Source organism: Diplotaxodon limnothrissa, unplaced genomic scaffold (genome assembly GCF_057381915.1).
Source record: "Diplotaxodon limnothrissa isolate DT_005_m unplaced genomic scaffold, D_limnothrissa_male_GT1.1 unmapped_scaffold_1, whole genome shotgun sequence".
Lineage (NCBI taxonomy): Eukaryota > Metazoa > Chordata > Actinopteri > Cichliformes > Cichlidae > Diplotaxodon > Diplotaxodon limnothrissa.
In genome coordinates, this window is record NW_028188555.1 from 825,651 (window position 1) to 847,295 (window position 21,645).

General features: G+C 45.8%; 2 protein-coding genes and 1 pseudogene across 2 annotated transcripts in view; all 3 read right to left on the bottom strand.

Annotated features, from left to right (window-relative positions):
• LOC146606970 (NACHT, LRR and PYD domains-containing protein 12-like) overlaps positions 1-21,645 on the bottom strand; it is a 109,008-nt gene that overhangs the window by 13,239 nt on the left and 74,124 nt on the right. The gene's annotated exons all lie outside the window — the stretch shown is intronic.
• Positions 8,474-11,031, bottom strand: LOC146606971 (ribonuclease inhibitor-like). The gene is made up of 3 exons (XM_085349133.1): positions 10,946-11,031; positions 10,122-10,301; positions 8,474-8,782 (listed from the first exon to the last, which is right to left on the bottom strand). The coding sequence occupies exons 1-3, from the start codon at positions 11,029-11,031 to the stop codon at positions 8,590-8,592; spliced, it is 459 nt and encodes a 152-aa protein (XP_085205259.1). The 3' UTR covers positions 8,474-8,589.
• Positions 11,538-20,961, bottom strand: LOC146606972 (protein NLRC3-like; annotated as a pseudogene).

The following is a 21,645-nucleotide window of genomic DNA, read 5'->3' on the forward strand; positions in this document are numbered from 1 at the left end:
ACACGGTTCAGATGTGTTGAATGTTCAAGCGACCACATCGAGTGTTCCCGCTGTTTTTCATTGTTATGCCCCGGAAAAGGTGCACCCAACAAAATGTATAAATGTACATGTTCCCATGTTGCAATCAATAAAGAGTGTTGTTTACTCTCAAACAATCTCAAATGCTCAACCTGCAGGCGAAATGAGCCAGGTCAGGCAGGGGATGCAGTCCCCTGCAGACACACTGGGGGGCGACGGCGCCCCGCCGTCAGTGCTGCAGGCCAGCCGGCTGGCTGCTCACTTCCCTCAGTGGCGCGCTTGCGCCCCCTCTCCGTGGGTGCTGCAAACCGTTGCCATGGGTTACCGGTTGCAGTTCCGGGTCAAGCCGCCTCGTTTCCAAAGAGTCGTGAACACGATTGTCAACCCCGAGGCAGCCTTGGTACTCAGAGAGGAAATACAGGCGCTATTACAGAAGAGAGCAATACGGGTGGTCCCCGCTTCGGAGACGGACAAAGGTTGGTACAGCCGTTATTTTGTCATTCCGAAGAAAGGGGGAGGGCTTCGTCCCATCCTCGACCTGCGAGTCTTGAACACGTACCTGCGAACGTACAGGTTCAAGATGCTAACACTCAGACAGCTCCTGAGTGCAGTCGGCCCGGGAGATTGGTTTGCGACAATCGATCTAACAGATGCTTATTTTCATGTCGCTATACACCCGAAACACAGGCAGTTTCTGAGGTTTGCATTCGAGGGCGTAGCCTACGAATACCTAGTGCTGCCGTTCGGGCTGTCGCTCGCTCCCCGCACCTTTACGAAATGTGCCGAGGCAGCGCTAGCGCCCCTCAGGAAGAGGGGCATCCGCATCTTGGCCTACCTGGACGACTGGGCTCTCGTGGCTTGCTCCAGAGAACAGGCGGAGACGCAGCTGTCGCGGGTTCTGTCACACATTCAGACACTGGGGTTCTCTGTGAACTTTCAGAAGAGCTCGCTAATCCCAGGTCAACAGATCGCTTTTCTCGGTCTGGAAATATGCTCTCTTTCCAGCCGCGCACGGTTGTCAGAGCACAGAGTGGCCGCGTTTCATCGCTGCCTCGCTCAATTTCAGCTGGGACGCAGACTGCGTTTCCAGACGATATTGCGCTTGTTGGGCATGATGGCATCTATGATCGCCGTAGTGCCGCTTGGGCTGTTGAAAATGAGAGCGTTTCAACGCTGGACTCTCTCTCACCGTTTGTGTGCTTCGCGTCACCTCCGGAGGAGGCTGCCGGTAACTGCGTCTTGCATGCTAGCTCTCCGTCCTTGGAGGGAGCCCGGGCTACTGCACCAGGGCTCTCGGATTGGGAGGGTGTTGTTTCGCAAGGTGGTGTCCACAGATGCTTCCCTAAGTGGGTGGGGAGCGCTGTGCGAGGGTGCGTCAGTGAGAGGGATCTGGTCCGCGGCTCAGCGCCAGCTGCACATCAACCACTTAGAGCTGTTAGCAGTGTTCTTAGCTCTAAAGCGTTTCCGTCCAGTCCTGCAGGGCCAGCATGTCTTAGTCAGGACGGACAATTCAACAGTGGTGTCTTATATAAACAGGCAGGGAGGAACACGCTCTCTTCCCCTGTTGCAGCTGTCTCGCTCTCTGCTGTTATGGTGCAGTGTTCATTTTCTGACTCTAAGAGCCACCCATGTCCCGGGCCACCTGAACCTGGGGCCGGACCTTCTCTCCAGGGGGGGTCCTCTGGTGAGAGAATGGAGGTTACACCCTTCAATAGTGGCTCAGATTTGGGATCTATTTGGCGAGGCGCAAATAGATCTTTTTGCTTCCAGGGTGAATGCTCACTGCCCCCTGTACTTCTCCATAATCGACCACGATGCACCCTTGGGCTTGGACGCGCTAGCGCACCAATGGCCAGACGTGCTCCTGTATGCATTTCCCCCAGTGGAAATGATATCTCCAATTCTGGAGAGGGTGCGTCGGCATTCCCTCTCTCTGATCCTGGTGGCCCCTTGGTGGCCCGCGAAGTCGTGGTATGCAGAAATAATCGGCCTGCTTGCAGCAAGTCCTTGGCAGCTTCCTCTCCGCAGGGATCTCCTCTCTCAGGCGGGGGGGGAAGTGTTTCATCCGCGCCCGGATCTGTGGCACCTTCATGCTTACCTGCTGAGAGGTTAAACTTGGTTGCTAAGGGTCTGCCACCTAGTGTGGTAGCGACGATTCAGAGCGCCAGGGCCTCGTCTACTAGAGGCTTGTACGCTTACAAATGGCGAGCCTTCGAGCGATGGTGCCAGGACCGCCACACTCTCCCATTTCAGTGCTCTATTGTGGATGTTTTGACATTCCTGCAGGAGCTGTTGGATAAAGGCCTTTCGTTTTCGACGATCAAGGTTTATTTAGCGGCTATATCTGCTTGTCATATCGGTTTTGACGGGGTGACACCAGGTGCGCATCCCCTCGCCGTGCGTTTTCTGAAAGGGGTTCGCCGGCTGAGGCCCGTGCTTAAGTCCAGTGTCCCGGCTTGGGACTTGTCTTTGGTGCTGGAGGCCCTTTGTGGCCCTCCGTTTGAACCCGTTGAGTCGGTAGATATGAAACTTCTTTCGTATAAGACCGCATTACTTCTCGCTTTGGCCTCGGCGAAGCGGGTGGGGGACCTTCATGCGCTGTCTGTGCATCCTGCCTGCACACAGTTTTCTCCTGATGGCCGCAAGGTCGTATTGCGTCCGAATGCCGCCTATCTTCCCAAGGTCATGCCTGCATCTTATAGTTCAATGGAGTTTGAGTTGCTGAGCTTTTGCTCCCCTCCTTTTGAATCTGAGGAGCAGAGGAGGGTGCATTCTCTTTGTCCGGTGCGTGCGCTACGCACCTACATTGAGCGCACTCGGGATGTGCGTTTGTGTGACCAGTTGTTTGTCTGCTTCGCTAATCCGAATAGAGGTAGAGCTCTGTCCAGACAGAGGCTGTCCCACTGGATTGTAGAAGCTATCTCGCTGGCATACAGCACCGGAGGTTTTGCGTTGCCCCACGGGGTGGGAGCTCATTCCACCAGGGGGATGGCGACCTCATGGGCTCTTTTTAGAGGGGTGCCTGTGGCTGATATTTGTGCAGCGGCTAATTGGGCGTCGCCGCACACTTTTGTGCGGTTTTATCGGTTGGACGTTACAGCCCCTTCGGTGGCTCATGCTGTCCTTTCTGCTGGGTCTACCACTCACTAAGGATGTGGTGGTCCCGTTCCGGTTCGGTGGCTGCTCTGCGGGGCGTGTATATAGGTCCCATACTTATGTGTTGTACCGAGTGAATCGACTGAAAGGGAACGATTAGTTATGTCTATAACTTCTGTTCCCTGAAGGAGAGGAACGAGGTACAACACAGGGTGGCCCCACTGAGCAGTTGGCTCGGTGAAGAGCGGCTATCGAACTGAGGGATGACGGTGATGGCAGCGGCTATATGTGCGGGCGGGGCCTTGCGCGTGTCATCACACGTCATCTGCCGTAAAGGCGTGAATAAAGGTTTCTTCAGCCAGGACACGCGAGGGCGTGATATCCCATACTTATGTGTTGTACCTCGTTCCTCTCCTTCAGGGAACAGAAGTTATAGACATAACTAATCGATTATTGTAACTCCTTATATGTTGGAGTTAGTGGGACCTGCCTGGTCCAGAAAGCTGCAGCTCGTCTTCTGACACAAGCTCAAAGACATTTATCGTCCCAACAACCACATATACGCTGGTCCCTCGCTGTAACACAGTTCACCTTTGGCAGCCTCGCTGTTTCGCTGATCTTTGTTGTGCAATTTTGCATGTTTTTGTTTTTTACAGCGCATTGTGTTCTGCGTCCTGATTGGCTGTAGACCATTGTCAGCCAATCTCGTGCCGTGTCTCCTGTACAGTACAGAATGTGTTCAAATTTACAGCAGTGTGACTCTGCAGTGCTGCACTGTATGTTTGTACGTTTTGTCCCAACAAACAACAATGATGACGAGACGTTTTGCACCTGTGGTAGCAGCCAAAGGCAGAGGAAGATGCTGACCATCATAGTTTCAACAAGGAGGCAAAAAGGTTGTAACTGTCCACAACAAGAACATCGTAAGGATGGAGTCAGCTTTGGCTTTGTGGCTCAGTGACCGCAGGAAAAAGAACATCGTGCTGGACACCAACATTATCTGCAGAAAAACTCAAAAGCTTTATGAAACTTTACCTGACAGCGAGGAGCCCAGGCCATGGACGAGTGCTCCTCACACAGAAGCTCATTTAATGCCAACAAAGGCTGATTTGACACGTTTCAGAAACACTTTGCTTTCACTCTTTAATAATGAACTTATTTTTCTATGAAGGTTTGAACTTTGTTTAAACAAGAGAGAAAAGTGTGAAAATGTTCATGCCTGTCTGAGAAAAGTGTAGAAAGTGTGCAGTGAGGGTTTAACTGCCTTAAAACTTCTATAATACTTGTAAAACATAAAGCTGCTACTTCATTCTGAGACTTATTTTTAGAACGTAACTCGATAAACGAGCGACCGCAGTACTGTATTGTGTTTATTTTGAAAACTCTCAACAGGATCTTCAGATTTATTTTGAAAGCTTTATCTGGAAAACACAAACACATAAGCAGGAAACAAAGAGCGTGATATGAAACGATAGACGTTTTCATATGGTCATCATATATACATCGTTCTATCGAACAGCCCCAGCTCCTGCTGTCAGTCTCTGTAAATCTGCTCTTAAAACACATTTGTATTCACTGGCTTTTAATACAGCATGAGAGTTATTTGATATTTGATGTGTGATATTAATATTAGGAGTTATTTTAATCGTTATTTTGGATTCTTGTACAGCACTGTGGTCAACGCTGCTGCTGTAATTAATGTGCTATAAACACATAAACAATCTGCAGTTAAACATCCAAAACTAAAGATGTGATCGCTGCCTTTAGAAAATGTGCTGATGCACAAGATATCAGCTCCATTAAGGTGGAATGTGGCCGTGTTAGAAACATGTTGGAAGAAGTTTGAAGCTGAAACTGTGAAGCTGAGAGTGAAAGAGCTCCAGCGTGCGTCTGTCACAGGAAACTTTCTTATTTCCACACTGATGAAAGCATCAAGCTTTGATTTCCTGCTGCTTTTATTGAGTCACACTGTGAAACTGAGCCACAGCTGAACCAGCATCCCTGTACAGCAGACACTTACAGCGCTTGGCTGCTTCCATTGGACCCTCTGCACAGAGCTTCAGTTTCCTCTTCTGGTCCCAAAGTGCAGAACAACAAGGTTTCAAACAGCTTCGTTCCAGCAGCATCAGCCACAGACATGCATAGAGAATCCTTTGGTTGTGTTGTGTGTTTGCATATCTGCTGTCTGTGTTGCTTTGTGAGGATGGATCATCTCCTGCAGCTCCAGATAAACAAGCTGGACCTGAACCTTGTAGCTTCACTTAGAAGACACTTGTGACGGGAACGTGTGAGAAGTTTTGTGCAGACAAGTTTGGATTTAGAGTGTGGGACGAGCTCTCCACAGTCTTTGTGGAGATCCACATTCTGCATACTGCCTGTGAGAAGCTGCAGACATTTGTCCTCCAAATCCACTGAGCAGCTGCTCGTGGTGGTATTAGCTTCATGTGTGCGTGTTAGCATGAAGCCTCGGTCACACTCTGCTGTGGACACGGTCACGGACAGCTGGACGCCTGATGGACGAGTCGTCCTTCCTGTTAAACTTCTTTGAGCATGAGAAGAGCATGAGAAGCTCAGTGGACACTGTTCAGTGTTTTAACTCTCGCTTTCTGATGGGTTTAGATTTTATTATTGTCATTTGTATTAGGAAATATTTAACCATATATTCTTAGAGGTGTATAATCAATTGTGTAGTGATAGGATGTGTGATCATTAGCAGGCTGCAGGGGCTTGGTGTGTATTCCACACTGGAATGCACACCCACATCCTGGGAGCACGAGAGAGGTCGTACCTTCTCTTATTGTTTTATGGCAGGATTAACGTAGCTACGTCTGTTCTAGTCTAAGTGCTTTTTGTTTAGATGAACTGCTGGACTTCCTCACCATGTTATCTAGGGTGAACCATCTAGGGTGAAGGGGGGTCTACCCTCTTCCTGACCAAGGATGTTATATGACCCTTTGATCAGCAGTACCACACACACACACACACACACACACACACACACACACACAGTATTCTTTGTTCACATGTATACATATGTGAGATGCTATATGTTAATGACCCTATGCATATTCATGTAACCACAATAAAAGGAGTGCTATGGGGAGCCTGGCTGAGAGTCTGATGGTGGTCAAGTGGTGGAACGACGCTTGGCTCCAGCCAGGTCTCCCTCATGCATGAGTAAACCAGAGAACTTTGGTGCCTTGTGTCTTGCTTTTTGCTGCGTAGCAGATTGTCCTTAACGTTCCAGTGGATAGGTTCAAACTACAAACCTATCACTTTCACTTCAGCTTCACCAACAACAGCACAAGCAGAGCAGCCCACTGCCTGCATGGCTGGGACAGCGCCCCCTGGTGACTGTAAACCACTACAACATGTAGACGGCCGTCTGCAGGCTGGATGTAGCACCACCGCAGAGACGTGCTGCAGCTCTGTTTAGTTACCCAGCTGACAGCAGAGGCTGTAGTTTACTGTTACCAACATGGAAAACTGAAGCTTCACCAGCTGGAGCTACAGAGCTGGAGAACAAAGGAGACTGAGAGGCCAGAATGATGTGGGAGGAAACATCAAGAGCCTGTTTGAAAGGAGACACATGTGGATGCTGTGCCAGTCTGTGGTCTGTCAGAAGTCAGCTGAGTCACACTGCAAGAAGCTGCAGAATCTCAGAGGAGGAGATTTGGAAGTGTTTGTGGGACAAACTGGACTCAAAGAAAGAAGATGTTTGTGAAGTCTTTGGTGGAGGTGAGCAGTGTGAAGCAGAACACATGCAGATGAATCAGGAGGTCAGCATCAGTGTCTCCTTGTGGTGGACGGTAAAAGAATCAGAGCCAACGCTCCCGTCCACCCTCGGCATGAAGCAGTGCTGTTTCTGAAACAGGAGGACAAGTCCAGAGAAGACAGAGGAAGCAAAGATGAGGGTGGGACAGGACAGCAGGACTTCCTTCACACCTGCAGCTCCATCACACTGCTGTAGCTCCTCTTCATCACACATGTACCTGCAGCCTGTCTTCGAGTCCAGGAGTCACCTCCACACAGTGTAGAAGCCTCCTGTGCAGACCATGGAGTCCAGCCTCTGTCAGGGAAGTCGGCACTAAAGCCTGAAAGACTTCAATCTGTCTCTGCTCCACCCGAGAAAGACCAGCACCGTACTTGTTGTGCATTCAAGGAGGGAACATCAGCGCTGCATCGTGGGAACAACACCGCAGGAACAAAGACACAGCACGGCCGATGAAGGACGAGGACAAAGGAAAGGTGAGTGAGAAGACCTGGTGGTGTGGACGGACCTGCAGGGGCTCCAAGACTGAGGAGCAGAGACGTCCATGTACCAGCTGAGGATGCTGCAGTGATCCAGGGAGCTCGGTCCAATCTGAGGCCGTGTGAACTACGTGGACCACAGTTTCTTCACAGACTTCAGCCACGTGAACATCTGGAGATCCAACAGTGCACGAGCTGTGAGCCATCAGCTGTTTCTCTCATCAGCTGCTGTAATGAGAGCTGCTGGAATCATCTCGAGCAGCAGGAAATCACTGATGTTGTTTCTAAACAAAGATATGGGACTGAGCTCCGCTGAGCTCCTTCTACTTTCATCCAGATAGAAACTGCTACAGTCTGCTGATTATTGCTTTGCCTCCATCACACGAGCTCTTTATCCTGTTCTTCACTCTCATTGGTTCTTTGTCTGCTTGTTTTTACAACAGTAGTCTTCTGATTGGTCAAAGAAGACAATCAGCTGTGACTAAATGTAGCTCCTACAGCAGTGATGGGAATAACTACTGAAGCTAATCCAGTATCAAAGCTCAGGAATCAGCAGCTCCCACCTCGTTTTCTTTCAACAACTATTTTTAGCTGCTGTGTTTTTGTGTTTCTGCAGACCTCAGACATCCTGCTGCTCTGGACAACTTTTTCATTCTTTTGTATCATTATTTTGCTTTTCTTTTATTATTATGTTATATGTATTAATATGTGAAACACTTATTCTTTGTGTTTTTGCTTTGCTCCTGTCAAACTGCTTTAATAAAATCTGCTGCAGTCTAAACTGTGGACGTTCCCTTTTTAACCCTTTGTGAAACAATAAAGGTTTAAATCTGAGTATTCATCTATGTTAGTGTTTAATGGGTCTAATAGGTTGCTTTGGCCTTTCCCAGTAATATCTTCCCTTGCAGTCTGTGGTCCAGGCTTCTAAAACCATCCCAGGTTAACAAGAACTACAATCTAGAGGAGAGCTGCCATAACAGGTGTGACTGATGAGATCTGACCTGCAACGTTACTCAGGTTTGTTTGTATCAGGACAAGCAGGGAAGCCGCCTGGACGTCAAAGTAGTTAGAGCTGGGCGAGTGTCCTCACCCACGTCGGCTTCACAACTCTGCATCATCTACTGAGTAAGACTCAGAGCATCAGAGATTAGAAGGTCTACAAAGAGCTGAACCAGACTTCCTGTATAAAGGTTTTAGTTCCACAGATCGACAGTGTCAGCACAACTAAAACGTGGAGACTGACCTCAGAGTTTCAATTTGATGTTGTGGATTCTCCAGAAGAACACACAGCTGCTTCACTCCTGAATCCTGCAGCTTGTGGTAGCTCAGGTCCACCACTCTGGGATACGAAGGGTTGAGCTTCAGCACTGCTTCCAGATAATCACAGCTGATCTCTGACAAATCACAGCGCTCGACTCTGTATAGAGAATGAAAGATGTAAGTTTATTAGACAAAGTGCTTGAAATCATTCAGTGTTTCATCATCTGTTCAGAGCTGAAGAAGGTTCAGAATGTAGACGTTTAGAAAATGGAAACTCCAAACAGCTGAAGCCAACAGGAAGCAGCTTCAAACAAACACAACAAGAGAAAAAACTCTGAATGTTTCACATTAAAGTCGAACATTTCTAACAAGAGTGTTTTAAAGACAGAGTCACTGATGATCATCTTCTGCCCAGTAAAACTTTGGTTTTCCACATGTGAGTGTTAATGATGCACAAAGACTGTGAGTGCAAAGAGGGAGCGAGGAGGATGACAGAGAGATGGTACAGGAGCATCAAGAACCCGGCGAGGAAATGAGCAGAAGGACTTTGGAGCCTGTTGGATTGAAGCTTTCACAGAGACGTGTTTGACTGGACACCACCAGGACAGACTTTTAATCCCAGGATTTGGATGAGCTTTCTGTCTTTATGTTCACAAATGATGCTGTAACTCTGGGACTGTCCTGGAACTGTCAGCAGTGTGGTTACGTCCTTTTGACCTGAGTTTCCACAGCTCTTATAACAGCAGTGTACATTCAGACTGAGACACGCTTCAGTCTGTATGGACCTGTTTCTGTAGCTGCCACCATCATTCTACATGTTTGTACATCAGCTTATCAAATCCTGTCTGCTGTCTTCATTTATTACTCTTCACCTGCTTCACTGTCACTGTGTGGGCGGAGCTGCCTGAGCCTCGCCCACACAGTGACAGCTCCTCTCTAGAGCTTAACTTCTGCTTCATCTCCGCCTCTTTTCTTCATCCTCCGCCTCTCTTTTCTCTTCTTCAGTGTTCTGCAGCCACAGAGTCTCACAGCCGTTACCACACCCATACCTGAGCAGCTAGCATTACCCAGCATGCCGTGCAGCAGTGTCAGTTTGTAAATGTGCAAGAATTCCTGCTCCAAACTGTTTCACAGAGTGCTGAGTGCCGTGACCTTTGACCTGCTAAAGACAGTCAGCTGTGGATTATTCATTGTTGTGTCTGATACTTAGAACTGTGAGGAAGAAGCTACACAGTTAATCAGGGTCCCCTCTCTCTGAATCAGGAAAGGTGGGCAGGCCGCGTGTGGGCCGCGGGCCATACGTTGAGCATCACTGTTTGAAATGTGAACATTGTTCTGCTGCAGTCAATGGACTAAACCAGAGAAGAAGAAAACAGACTTTACCATGAAGATCCTCAGTGTGGATCAGTATAATATCAGCCTGATGTCTGCAGTTTAGTGTCAGCACAACTTTCACATCATATTCATCTCAGCACAACTAAAACATGCTGACTGACCTCAGAGTTTCAAATCGACATCGTGGATTCTCCAGGAAATCACACAGATGCTTCACTCCTGAACCCTTCAGGTTGCTGTAGGTTCCACTCAGGTCCACCTCTGTGGGATACGAGGGGTTGGACTTCAGCGCTGCTGCCAGATAATCAAGGCCAATATCTGACAAATCACAGCTCTTCAATCTGTATAAAGAATGAAAGATGTAAGTTTATTAGACAAAGTGCTTGAAATCATTCAGTGTTTCATCATCTGTTCAGAGCTGAAGAAGGTTCAGAATGTAGAAGTTTAGAAAATGGAAACTCCAAACAGCTGAAGCCAACAGGAAGCAGCTTCAAACAAACACAACAAGAGAAAAAACTCTGAATGTTTCACATTAAAGTCGTACATTTCTCATAAAAACAGGACAAAGACTTGAAAAAGTCGTGTTTTTCCTTCCAGGAACCACATGGCTTCACTTTTAAAGGTGAAGTGTGACAGAAATGGACATATTTGAAGTCCAACACCTTTTTCCAGTCACATTATTAAAGCAGACAAACTACAAGCTCATTTTCATTCCAACAAGTCATCTTCTGACCTGGACTAACAACACTGGTCTCTATGTGCAGCTGGCTGTGAGACCAGTGCTCAGGGAGCGTCTACAAAGTGCAACACTGAAAGAACATCACACACTCATTTGCTTCCAGCACTTTCACACAAACATCTACTGTCATTATTCATGTTTGCAGTTCATGCTGTAACTCTGTGAATGTCCTGGAACTGTCAGCAGTGTGGTTACGTCCTTTTGACCTGAGTTTCCACAGCTCTTATAACAGCAGTGTACATTCACCTGCAGGCACACGCTGCCTCTGCTTCAGCTCTGTTTATGAAGCACAAACTGCAGGAACCAAACTCAGACTGGCTCATTTCAATCATGTCTGCTTACAAAGACACTTTGAAACTCTTATCAGTATGTTTCCTGTCCTACTAGGAGGGATCAAACTCTGGACCTTTGTTGTGGATCAGTGAAGGATGCTTAGAAATCCCTCCTGCTGCCTGAGCTTGAACATCATCAGCACTTTAACACTGAGCAGAGGGACGTGGAAAAGGCCTTCTGTCTTTATCTGACTCAACTGTTTCCTTATGTGGGCTGAAGGAAACACAGTTGTAGACTGTATTTATATGAAACATGTATATTTAATGCATTTAATGTATTTGAACCATATTTAATGCATATTACAGGATGTAACAGCTGCATATGTGTCAACAATAATGGCTTTGATTTTGCCCCCTATGAACATTTCTGTAGCTCCGCCCCTGCAGCAAACGTGTGTGAGAGCAGCCACGGCCCGCTCCTCCATGGTTTCGTTCACACTCATCTCATACTGAACACACACACTTTGTAGGAATCATCAGTACTTTGACTGTTTCTCAGGTTAGCTTCAGGTTAGCCATTTAGCATTTCTCCAGTCTGAGTCACAGAGCGTCACATGACGTGACAGAAGCTGATTGGTCAGCTGCAGTGATGGTGGTGGAGCAGCATTAATGATGATGCTGTAGAACAACAGGAACACGGGGATATCAGACTGTTAGTGGGTTTAGTCATTCCTGCTGCACTTTGTCCTTCTTATTGAAGTGAGCTGCTGAGAGCTCACACTGTTCTCTGTAGAAATGATGTCAGTCTGACTCGTCACATGTTTGGAGGCGTGTTTGATGTTTGCTCTTCTGGAAACTCTCAGTATCAAATATGGAAGATGCAAAGGAGACACGCTTCAGTCTGTATGGACCCGTTTCTACATGTTTGTACATCAGCTTATCAAATCCTGTCTGCCGTCTTCATTTATTACTCTTCACCTGCTTCACTGTCACTGTGTGGGCGGAGCTGCCTGAGCCCCGCTGTTAGGTTTTGTATTGTTGATTGTCATTTATGCTTAGAAATATTTAACCATATATGCTTAGAGGTGTATAATCAATTGTGTACTGATAGGATGTGTGATCTTTAGCAGGCTGCAAAGGCTTGGTGTGTATTCCACACTGGAATGCACACCTACATCCTGGGAGCATGGGAAGAGGTCGTACCTTGTTTTATTGTTTTATGGCAGGATAAACGTATCTATATCTGTTTTAGGCTAAGTGCCTTTTGTTTAGATGAACTGTTGGACTTCCAGACCAGCAGGTTTAGGGAAGTCATTTATGGGGTCACACTCTGACCCCCCCCCACACACACACACACACACACACACACACACACACAAACAGTATTCTTTGTTCACATGTATACCTATGTAGACGTCATATGTTAATGACCCTATGCATATTCATGTAACCACAATAAAAGGAGTGCAATGGGGAACGACACTTGGCTCCAGGCAGGTCTCCCTCATGCATAACTTTCTGCTTCTCATTTCAGATAAAACTGAGCTTATTGTACTCGGCCCTGAAAAGCTTAGAAATATGGTATCTAAGCAGATTCTTACTCTGGATGGCATTACCTTGGCCTCCAGTAACGCTGTGAGGAACCTTGGAGTCATTTTTGACCAGGACATGTCCTTCAATGCACATATTAAACAAACATGTAAGACTGCGTTCTTCCATTTGCGCAACATTTCTAAAGTTAGAAATATCCTGTCTCAGAGTGACGCTGAAGAACTAGTTCATGCATTTATTACGTCCAGGCTGGACTACTGTAATTCATTATTATCAGGAAGTCCAAAAAACTCCCTGAAAAGCCTTCAGCTGATCCAAAATGCTGCAGCAAGAGTCCTGACAGGGACTAGAAAGAGAGAGCAGATTTCTCCTGTTAAATCCAGAATTGAATTCAAAATCCTGCTCCTCACATACAAAGTCTTAAATAATCAGGCCCCATCTTATCTTAATGACCTTGTAGTACCATATCACCCTATTAGAGCACTTCGCTCTCGCTCTGCAGGCCTACTTGTTGTTCCTAGAGTATTTAAAAGTAGAATGGGAGGGAGAGCCTTCAGTTTTCAGGCCCCTCTTCTGTGGAACCAGCTTCCAGTTCGGATTCGGGAGACAGACACTATCTCTACTTTTAAGATTAGGCTTCAAACTTTCCTTTTTGCTAAAGCATATAGTTAGGGCTGGACCAGGTGACCCTGAATCCTCCCTTATGCTGCAATAGACGTAGGCTGCCGGGGGATTCCCATGATGCATTGAGTTTGTCCTTTCCAGTCACCTTTCTCATTCACTATGTGTTAACAGACCTCTCTGCATTGAATCATATCTGTTATTAGCCTCTGTCTCTCTTCCACAGCATGTCTTTATCCTGTCTTCCTTCTCTCACCCCAACCAGCAGATGGCCCCGCCCCTCCCTGAGCTTGGTTCTGCTGGAGGTTTCTTCCTGTAAAAAGGGAGTTTTTCCTTCCCACTGTCGCCAAAGTGCTTGCTCATAGGGGGTCATATGATTGTTGGGTTTTTCTCTGTATCTATGAAGCGCCTTGAGGCGACTTTTGTTGTGATTTGGCGCTATATAAATAAAATTGAATTGAATGAGTAACAAGAAGAACTTTGCCTACTTCGTGTCTTGCTTGCTGTGTAATTATATTGTCTTCAACGTTCCAGCGAATAGGTTCAAGCTACAAACCTATCACCCACCCACACAGAAACATTTCCTCTCTGGAGCTAAACTTCTGCTTCATCTCCGCCTCTTTTCTTCATCCTCCACCTCTCTTTTCTCTTCTTCAGTGTTCTGCAGCCACAGAGCCTCACAGCCGTTAGCACGCCCATACCTGAGCAGCTAGCATTACCCAGCATGCCGTGCAGCAGTGTCAGTTTGTAAATGTGCAAGAATTCCTGCTCCAAACTGTTTCACAGAGTGCTGTGTGCCGTGACCTTTGACCTGCTAAAGACAGTCAGCTGTGGATTATTCATTGTTGTGTCTGATACTTAGAACTGTGAGGAAGAAGCTACACAGTTAATCAGGGTCCCCTCTCTCTGAATTAGGAAAGGTGGGCAGGCCGCGTGTGGGCCGCGGGCCATACGTTGAGCATCACTGTTTGAAATGTGAACATTGTTCTGCTGCAGTCAATGGACTAAACCAGAGAAGAAGAAAACAGACTTTACCATGAAGATCCTCAGTGTGGATCAGTATAATATCAGCCTGATGTCTGCAGTTTAGTGTCAGCACAACTTTCACATCATATTCATCTCAGCACAACTAAAACATGCTGACTGACCTCAGAGTTTCAAATCGACTTCGTGGATTCTCCAGGAAACCACACAGATGCTTCACTCCTGAATCCTTCAGGTTGCTGTAGGTTCCACTCAGGTCCACCTCTGTGGGATACGAGGGGTTGGACTTCAGTGCTGCTGCCAGATATTCAAGGCCAATATCTGACAAATCACAGCTCTTCAATCTGTATAAAGAATGAAAGATGTAAGTTTATTAGACAAAGTGCTTGAAATCATTCAGTGTTTCATCATCTGTTCAGAGCTGAAGAAGGTTCAGAATGTAGAAGTTTAGAAAATGGAAACTCCAAACAGCTGAAGCCAACAGGAAGCAGCTTCAAACAAACACAACAAGAGAAAAAACTCTGAATGTTTCACATTAAAGTCGTACATTTCTCATAAAAACAGGACAAAGACTTGAAAAAGTCGTGTTTTTCCTTCCAGGAACCACATGGCTTCACTTTTAAAGGTGAAGTGTGACAGAAATGGACATATTTGAAGTCCAACACCTTTTTCCAGTCACATTATTAAAGCAGACAAACTACAAGCTCATTTTCATTCCAACAAGTCATCTTCTGACCTGGACTAACAACACTGGTCTCTATGTGCAGCTGGCTGTGAGACCAGTGCTCAGGGAGCGTCTACAAAGTGCAACACTGAAAGAACATCACACACTCATTTGCTTCCAGCACTTTCACACAATCATCTACTGTCATCATTCATGTTTCTGCTCCTCTGGATTCACACGGAGCCTCTGCTCATGCCGTTGCCATGGTGAATCATAGTATGTGGCTCCATAACTCAGACTGAGCATGCTCAGAGCTGATTGGCCTGACTCTGATCAGCTGATCCAGAAGAGGAAACTCTGCTATATGTACATTATTACATCTACACCTGAATCACAACACTCACACAAATATATCAACTGTGTTTAATATTTTGGCACGTAGATCATTTATGTGCTTCAGCTCTTCTTACATTTTACCACCAACATGTTTCAAAAGGAGCAGCTTTTACTTTGAAGGCCAGCTGTCTGTGTTTCCTGTTTTCATTGTTGGATAATGAAATAAGTCGATGCTTCAGTGCTTTGAATTGTGTTACACAAAAATAAGCAAAGTTTTCACGTTGTTCAGGCAGAATCGAGCGTTGAAGAATGAATTCACACGTCAATAAACATTTTCAAGCAGGACAATGAAAGCAGGAAATACCCCAAACTGCTATTTCTCATTCTACAACTTCAACAACTGCACATGAATTATACTTCATACACAGACCCACAGTCTCTGATTGCTCTGAAATCTCACTGACAGCCAATAGAAATAAAGAAAAGTCCAGACTGACAGTCTCTGTGGGGTTAGGCAGTGAACTGCTCACGCTGCGTTCAAGTGCATCACAAACTATTGGAATTGGATCCAACTTTGTGAAGAAGATTTTTTCTCAGCTGCTGCTTTGAACATTTCCTCATGAACTGTATTAAACTCTGTAAATGAACTGAGAACTATTTCTACATTTGAAACTATGGATTCATTTTCCCGTTCACTTCTGTACGTTAGTGTATAAATGAATGTTAGACTGGGCTCCATGGAAACACTTGGACTGGTCTCAGCTGCCTTCTTTCTGTAGTCCTTTCTCTTCTCCAGCTTCTGTTTGAAATCCTCTCACAGAGCCTGAAACCTGCTTTGCTGTCATGTGTGGGCCTGTGTTCCTCTGCTTTAACACAAACCTCACCACAGCAGCTGTGTGGGTCGTCTCTGTAGCAGCCCGATCAGCTTCTGATACATGAACATCATCACAGCTCCTAACTTCACCTTTATTAGCTTTGACATTCATGTCTTTCTTTTCTCTGTCTGTTTCCACACAAGCTCAAAGTCTCTGCAGCCTGTTTTTATCTGCTATCATCAGATCTCCAACAGCCTCATTCACATCCCTCACACACTCTACAGCCTCACCAGTACTGACTTCATCTTCACTGACTGATGGAGCACAACATGAACCTGTGGAGGCTGAAAAGCTGTCCTGTCAAACATCTCCCCGTCACCACTCCACTTCTGTCAGCCTTTAAATGAACCCTGCTCAAGTCTGTAACTTCTATTTGGAGCCAAGAGGAAAAACTGTTGTTCAGTCGTTTGGAAAGACACAACATTTCTGAAAGCACTCAAACTTCTTCACATTTGTCTTCAGACACATCCTGAACATTTAGGAACTAAAGAACGTTTCAAATATCAAAGATCAGAAATATAGAAAAACAACAACAGCTGCAGTCAGTGAACTCACCTCAGAGTCTCCAGTCGACAGTTTGGACTCTCCAGTCCAGCACACAGAAGCTTCACTGCTGAATCCTGCAGCTTGTTCTCACTCATGTCCAGTTCTGTCAGATGGGAGGGGATGGACTTCAGAGCCGAGGCCACAACTTCACAATGAGTCCCTGAGAGTCCACAGTCAGCCAGTCTGTGATCATAGAAAATACAAAATGTGTTATTATAAAAGCAGAAAGTCTGCATTATAAACACAGACTGAATGTATATGAAGACAAAACAGAGTGAGGTCATAATCTGATGAACATCTGCTCTTCACATCTGTGCTTCAGCTCCTCTTACTGTGTTTGACATGACACAACGATTGAGTCTCTCTCAGACCTGCAGACTTTTAATGAGAATCTTTGTTTGGCTTTAATCTGCAGATGAAGGAGGAAGATGGTGTCACATTTAGGCTTCCATAATGTCCACAGTCTGTCACTGAGATCTGATCCAGAGTCAGAGTGAAGACACACATGTGGACTGTTTCCTGTCTTGAATCCAGAACATTTTGAATGAGCTCAGCTCAGTGAAGAGTTCCAGCTGGAAAGACGATCTCTGTTTGCTACCTGCTGCTGTCAGGTACGACTGTTCACGTACACACTCAGGAAAAATCTGCTGACTGTCACCAAACGGAGCAGAAATCTCATCACTGGACAATAATGATGAATGAACTCACAGCTGCTGATATCACATCTGATTTCAGGGGAACTAAACACAGAAATGATTGGCTCCTTTTAGCTTTCTGAGCCATTAGTCTGCAGGTTTATCACTAGTTGGCAGAAACAGACTTGTATTAATGTTCAGCGCTTCAGTGTTTATGACTCCAGATCCATGTGACAGCAAGTCAAAATGATGTTACCTGTCTGTGTCCAGCAGCAGCCTTTGAATATTGTTATAAACTCACATGGATCAGTTTATCTTTGATTGGTTTGTAAAGTTCAAATTCATTTATATTCATCAACTCTAAATGAAAAATGTTTTTCTTCTTCTATGTTTATTATTAGAGTAACAAATTCTTATAGTTTCCTGTTGTTGAGAATTTCAGTGTAAAACCACTCGGACCTGTGCATCACTGCACACTGTGAAAGTATTACTGCAGTTTAATCTATAATCCTAATCAGTGTGTTTACTGGACTGTAGTCAGACCTCCGTTATACCAAAGGAAACACTGAACGTCTTCAAAGTCACAATAAATTTATAATAAATGCTAATAAATACTGGAGTGTTAGAAAAGATGCTTCCAGCGTGTTTGTCTTTGATAGGGTTTATTCTGTTCGTCTATTGTCTGACCACTTGGGGGCGCTTTTGTCTCTTTTGCTCTGAGCCTTGGGTTTATTCAAACTGATTTTAATAAACTATTTTATGCAAGTTGAAGCTTCATCTCCATCTCCAGTGGTTGTTGCATATTTTATGACTATATTAGTAACAGTCAGAGAGTTTAGAGTAAATTAGATCTTCACGTTTGATTTTTGACACAACATAAATGGTGAGCCAGTGTCAGAGGAAGTGACAGCATCCACCGAGGACCGGGGGGAGTGGGAGGACTGGGGGACCAGGCCAACAAAAAGGTGATCACTGATACAGGTCAGCAAACATTTGCTCATTTGGTGTCTTAGAGCAGACTCCGCCCAGCTTTGTCGTCCATGGTTGCTCTTTCAAAGGAATCTAGTAACATATTATTTTACTTAATGATCTACTGACACCACTGACTATGCAGGACAACCCCACGTCTGGAGCCAGTGCACATGTGCAGTTCAATTTCTGGGCAGGTTCTGAAGATGGCCGAGCTGTCGAGGACAAAGTTACTAATGTGAAGCTAATGTGGTTAATCAAGATCTTCATAACTATGTGGAGCAGAGTGTGCTTTCACCGTGGAGAAATCACACTGAAGAACTCGGCACACATTTTGGGGGCCTTTCTGTTTGTTGCTACAATCTGCAAATTTCATTAAAAGTTTAATAAACTATCATCTGGTCTTTATTTTTAGTTAGCACATACCTTAAAAACTCTAAGCTGTAAGCTAATGATAGTTATATAACAGCAGATGCATGCTGGTGCAATAAGCTGTATGTTTTATTTTTGATCTGATTAGTCAAATAATCACAAAAATAATTGTTTGTGGCAGCCCTACTGTGACCTCAAATAAGAAATGATTGCAGTTTATGACTGAGTAACTAAACTATCACCAACTGATAATATTAATGATCACATCTGGACTCACCGAGCCTTTCTGAAGTTCCTCACAGCTGGAATCAGTCTCAGTCGTCCCTCTACTGATGTTTTGTACTTCTTCAGGTCCAACTCATCCAGAACCTCCTCTGACATCTGCAGCATGAAGGCCAGAGCTGAGCAGTGGATCTCAGAGAGTTCCTTTGATTTGTTCTCTGACTTCAGGAACTCTTGGATCTCCTGATGTACTGAGAGGTCGTTCATCTCCATCAGACAGTGGAAGATGTTGATGCTTCTGTCAGGAGAGGATTTTGTCTTCCTTCCTTTCTTTTAGATTCTTGATGACTCTCTGGATGGTTTCTGGACTGTTCTCTGTCTGACCCAGCAGACCTCCTAAGAGTCTCTGGTTGGACTCCAGACAGAGGCCATGAAGGAAGCGGACAAACAGGTCCAGGTGGCCATTTTTACTCTGGAGGGATTTCTCCATGGCTCGTTTAAGGAAATCATCCAGAGAGGACTCTGTATTTTTTTCCCAGGAAGTCCTTCAGCACCTCTGACTTCCTGTTGGTGAAACAGTGGAACATGTAGACTGCAGCCAGAAACTCCTGGATGCTCAGATGAACAAAGCAGTAGACTGGTTTCTGGAAGATCACACACTCTCTTTTGAAGATCTCTGTACAAACTCCTGAGTACACCGAGGCCTCTGTCACATCCAGACCACACTGCTCCAGGTCTTCTTGGTAGAACATGATGTTTCCTTTCTCCAGATGTTCAAACGCCAGCCTCCCCAGCTTCAGAAGAACTTCCCTGTCAGCCTCCGTCAGCTCCTGTGGACTCGTCTCATGTCCCTCGTGGTACTTGTTCTTCTTCCTCTTTGTCTGAACCAGCAGGAAGTGTGAGTACATGTCAGTCAGGGTCTTGGGCAGCTCTCCTCTCTGCTCTGTAGTCAACATGTGCTCCAGAACTGTAGCAGTGATCCAGCAGAAGACTGGGATTCTACACATGATGTGGAGGCTCCTGGATGTCTTCATGTGGGAGATGATTCTGCTGGACAGCTCTTCATCACTGAATCTCCTCCTGAAGTACTCCTCCTTCTGGGCGTCAGTGAAGCCTCGTACTTCTGTTAGCCTGTCAACACATGTAGGAGGGATCTGATTGGCTGCTGCAGGTCGGGAAGTTATCCAGACGAGAGCCGAGGGAAGCAGATTCCCCTGGATGAGGTTTGTCAGCAGCTGGCTGACTGATGACTTCTGTGTGACATCAGACAGCAGCTTCCTGTTGGTGAAATCCAATGAAAGTCTGCTTTCATCCAGGCCGTCAAAGATGAACAAAAGCTGAGAGACAGCCAGCTTCTCTGCTGTGACCTTCTGTAATGTTGGATGGAAAACATGGAGCAGCTCCAGAAGACTGTACTGCTCCTCTCTGATCAGGTTCAGCTCCCTGAATGAAAGCAGAACCACCACACTGACATGTTGGTTCTCCAAGCCCTCTGCCCAGTCCAGAGTGAACTTCTGCACTGAGAAGGTTTTTCCAACACCAGCCACGCCGTTGGTCAGAACCACTCTGATGGGTCTCTGTTGGTCAGGTAAGGCTTTAAAGATGTCCTGGCACCTGATTGGAGTGTCATGGAGGGCGTCCATCTTGGAAGCTGTCTCCAGCTGCCTCACCTCATGTTGGCTATGAACCTCTTCACTCTGTCCCTCTGTGATGTAGAGCTCAGTGTAGATCCTGTTGAGGAGGGTTCTACTTCCTGTTTCATCACTTCCTTCAGTCACACGTTCACATCTCCTCCTCAGACTGATCTTATGTTCATCTAAAACCTCCTGCAGACCAACATCTGCTGAAAGAAAGAAAAACAGACAGAAAACTCTTCAATGTCTGAACAACAACAAGAAGTCCAGTTTTCAGAAATGAGTCCATCAGCAGACAGATGTTCAGTCTTACTTTGTACACAGCTGCTCTGACTGGCTGTCTGCAGTCCAGCTCTGCTTCTGGATCTTTCTCCACACTGGGGACAGGACCAGTCTCCTGATGAAGCAGACTGGTCCCAGTATGAGGAGATGCACTGTCTGCAGAACCAGTGTCCACAGCTGGTAGAGACTGGATCCTTCAGGACGTCCTGACACAAAGCACAGCAGGACAGCTGCTCCTCCTCACAGACACCACTCCTCTTCCTCCCTCTGTGAACACATTTCTTTATCACTAAAATCATTGACTGTCAGTGACAAACATCCAGATTTGATGACACTGTGCAGAAGCTCTGATGGTCACAGAGAAAAGTCAAAGTGGAGAAACTTGTGTTTGAGTTCAGAATCCAAGTTTCCTTTGCTGTTCCTGCCTGTCTTATTAAACACAGAGTGATCAGCCTACAAACTCCACAGTAAAAGCCTTCATCACAGAGCTGATTATGTCCTTCACTGGATGTACTGGAAGTTTGGGATCCATCACTTTCAACTGACCTTTGACCTCCTCTAAAAACTGTGGTGGAGCAGCGGTGTCACATTCAGAGCTTTCAGCTTTATTTTGAAAGAGTTCAGTCATCAGGAAGTGAACTTCTGGGTTCTGATTTCCTTTCTATTCTTTTACAGAAGTGAAGAAGAAGAACTAAAAGCTTTGAAATGATCTGAGTGATATTTTTGAACATTGCCACCAAATTGAGTTCAGCCTCCAGCAGTAACTTTGTTTCATGATGCCTCCCTGATGATGTGATGTTTGATTACAAACCTGTTTATGTGTTAGACATTAATCACATGAACACAGGCAGAAAAAAGAAGCCAATGAAACAAATGACAGAAACGTGTTCATTCACTGCCATGATCCATATTTTCTATGTACAGATGTTTGTAAAGAACACGTGTGCAGCGCTTTGTTCTGAGTATCTGCTGTCAGCACACAG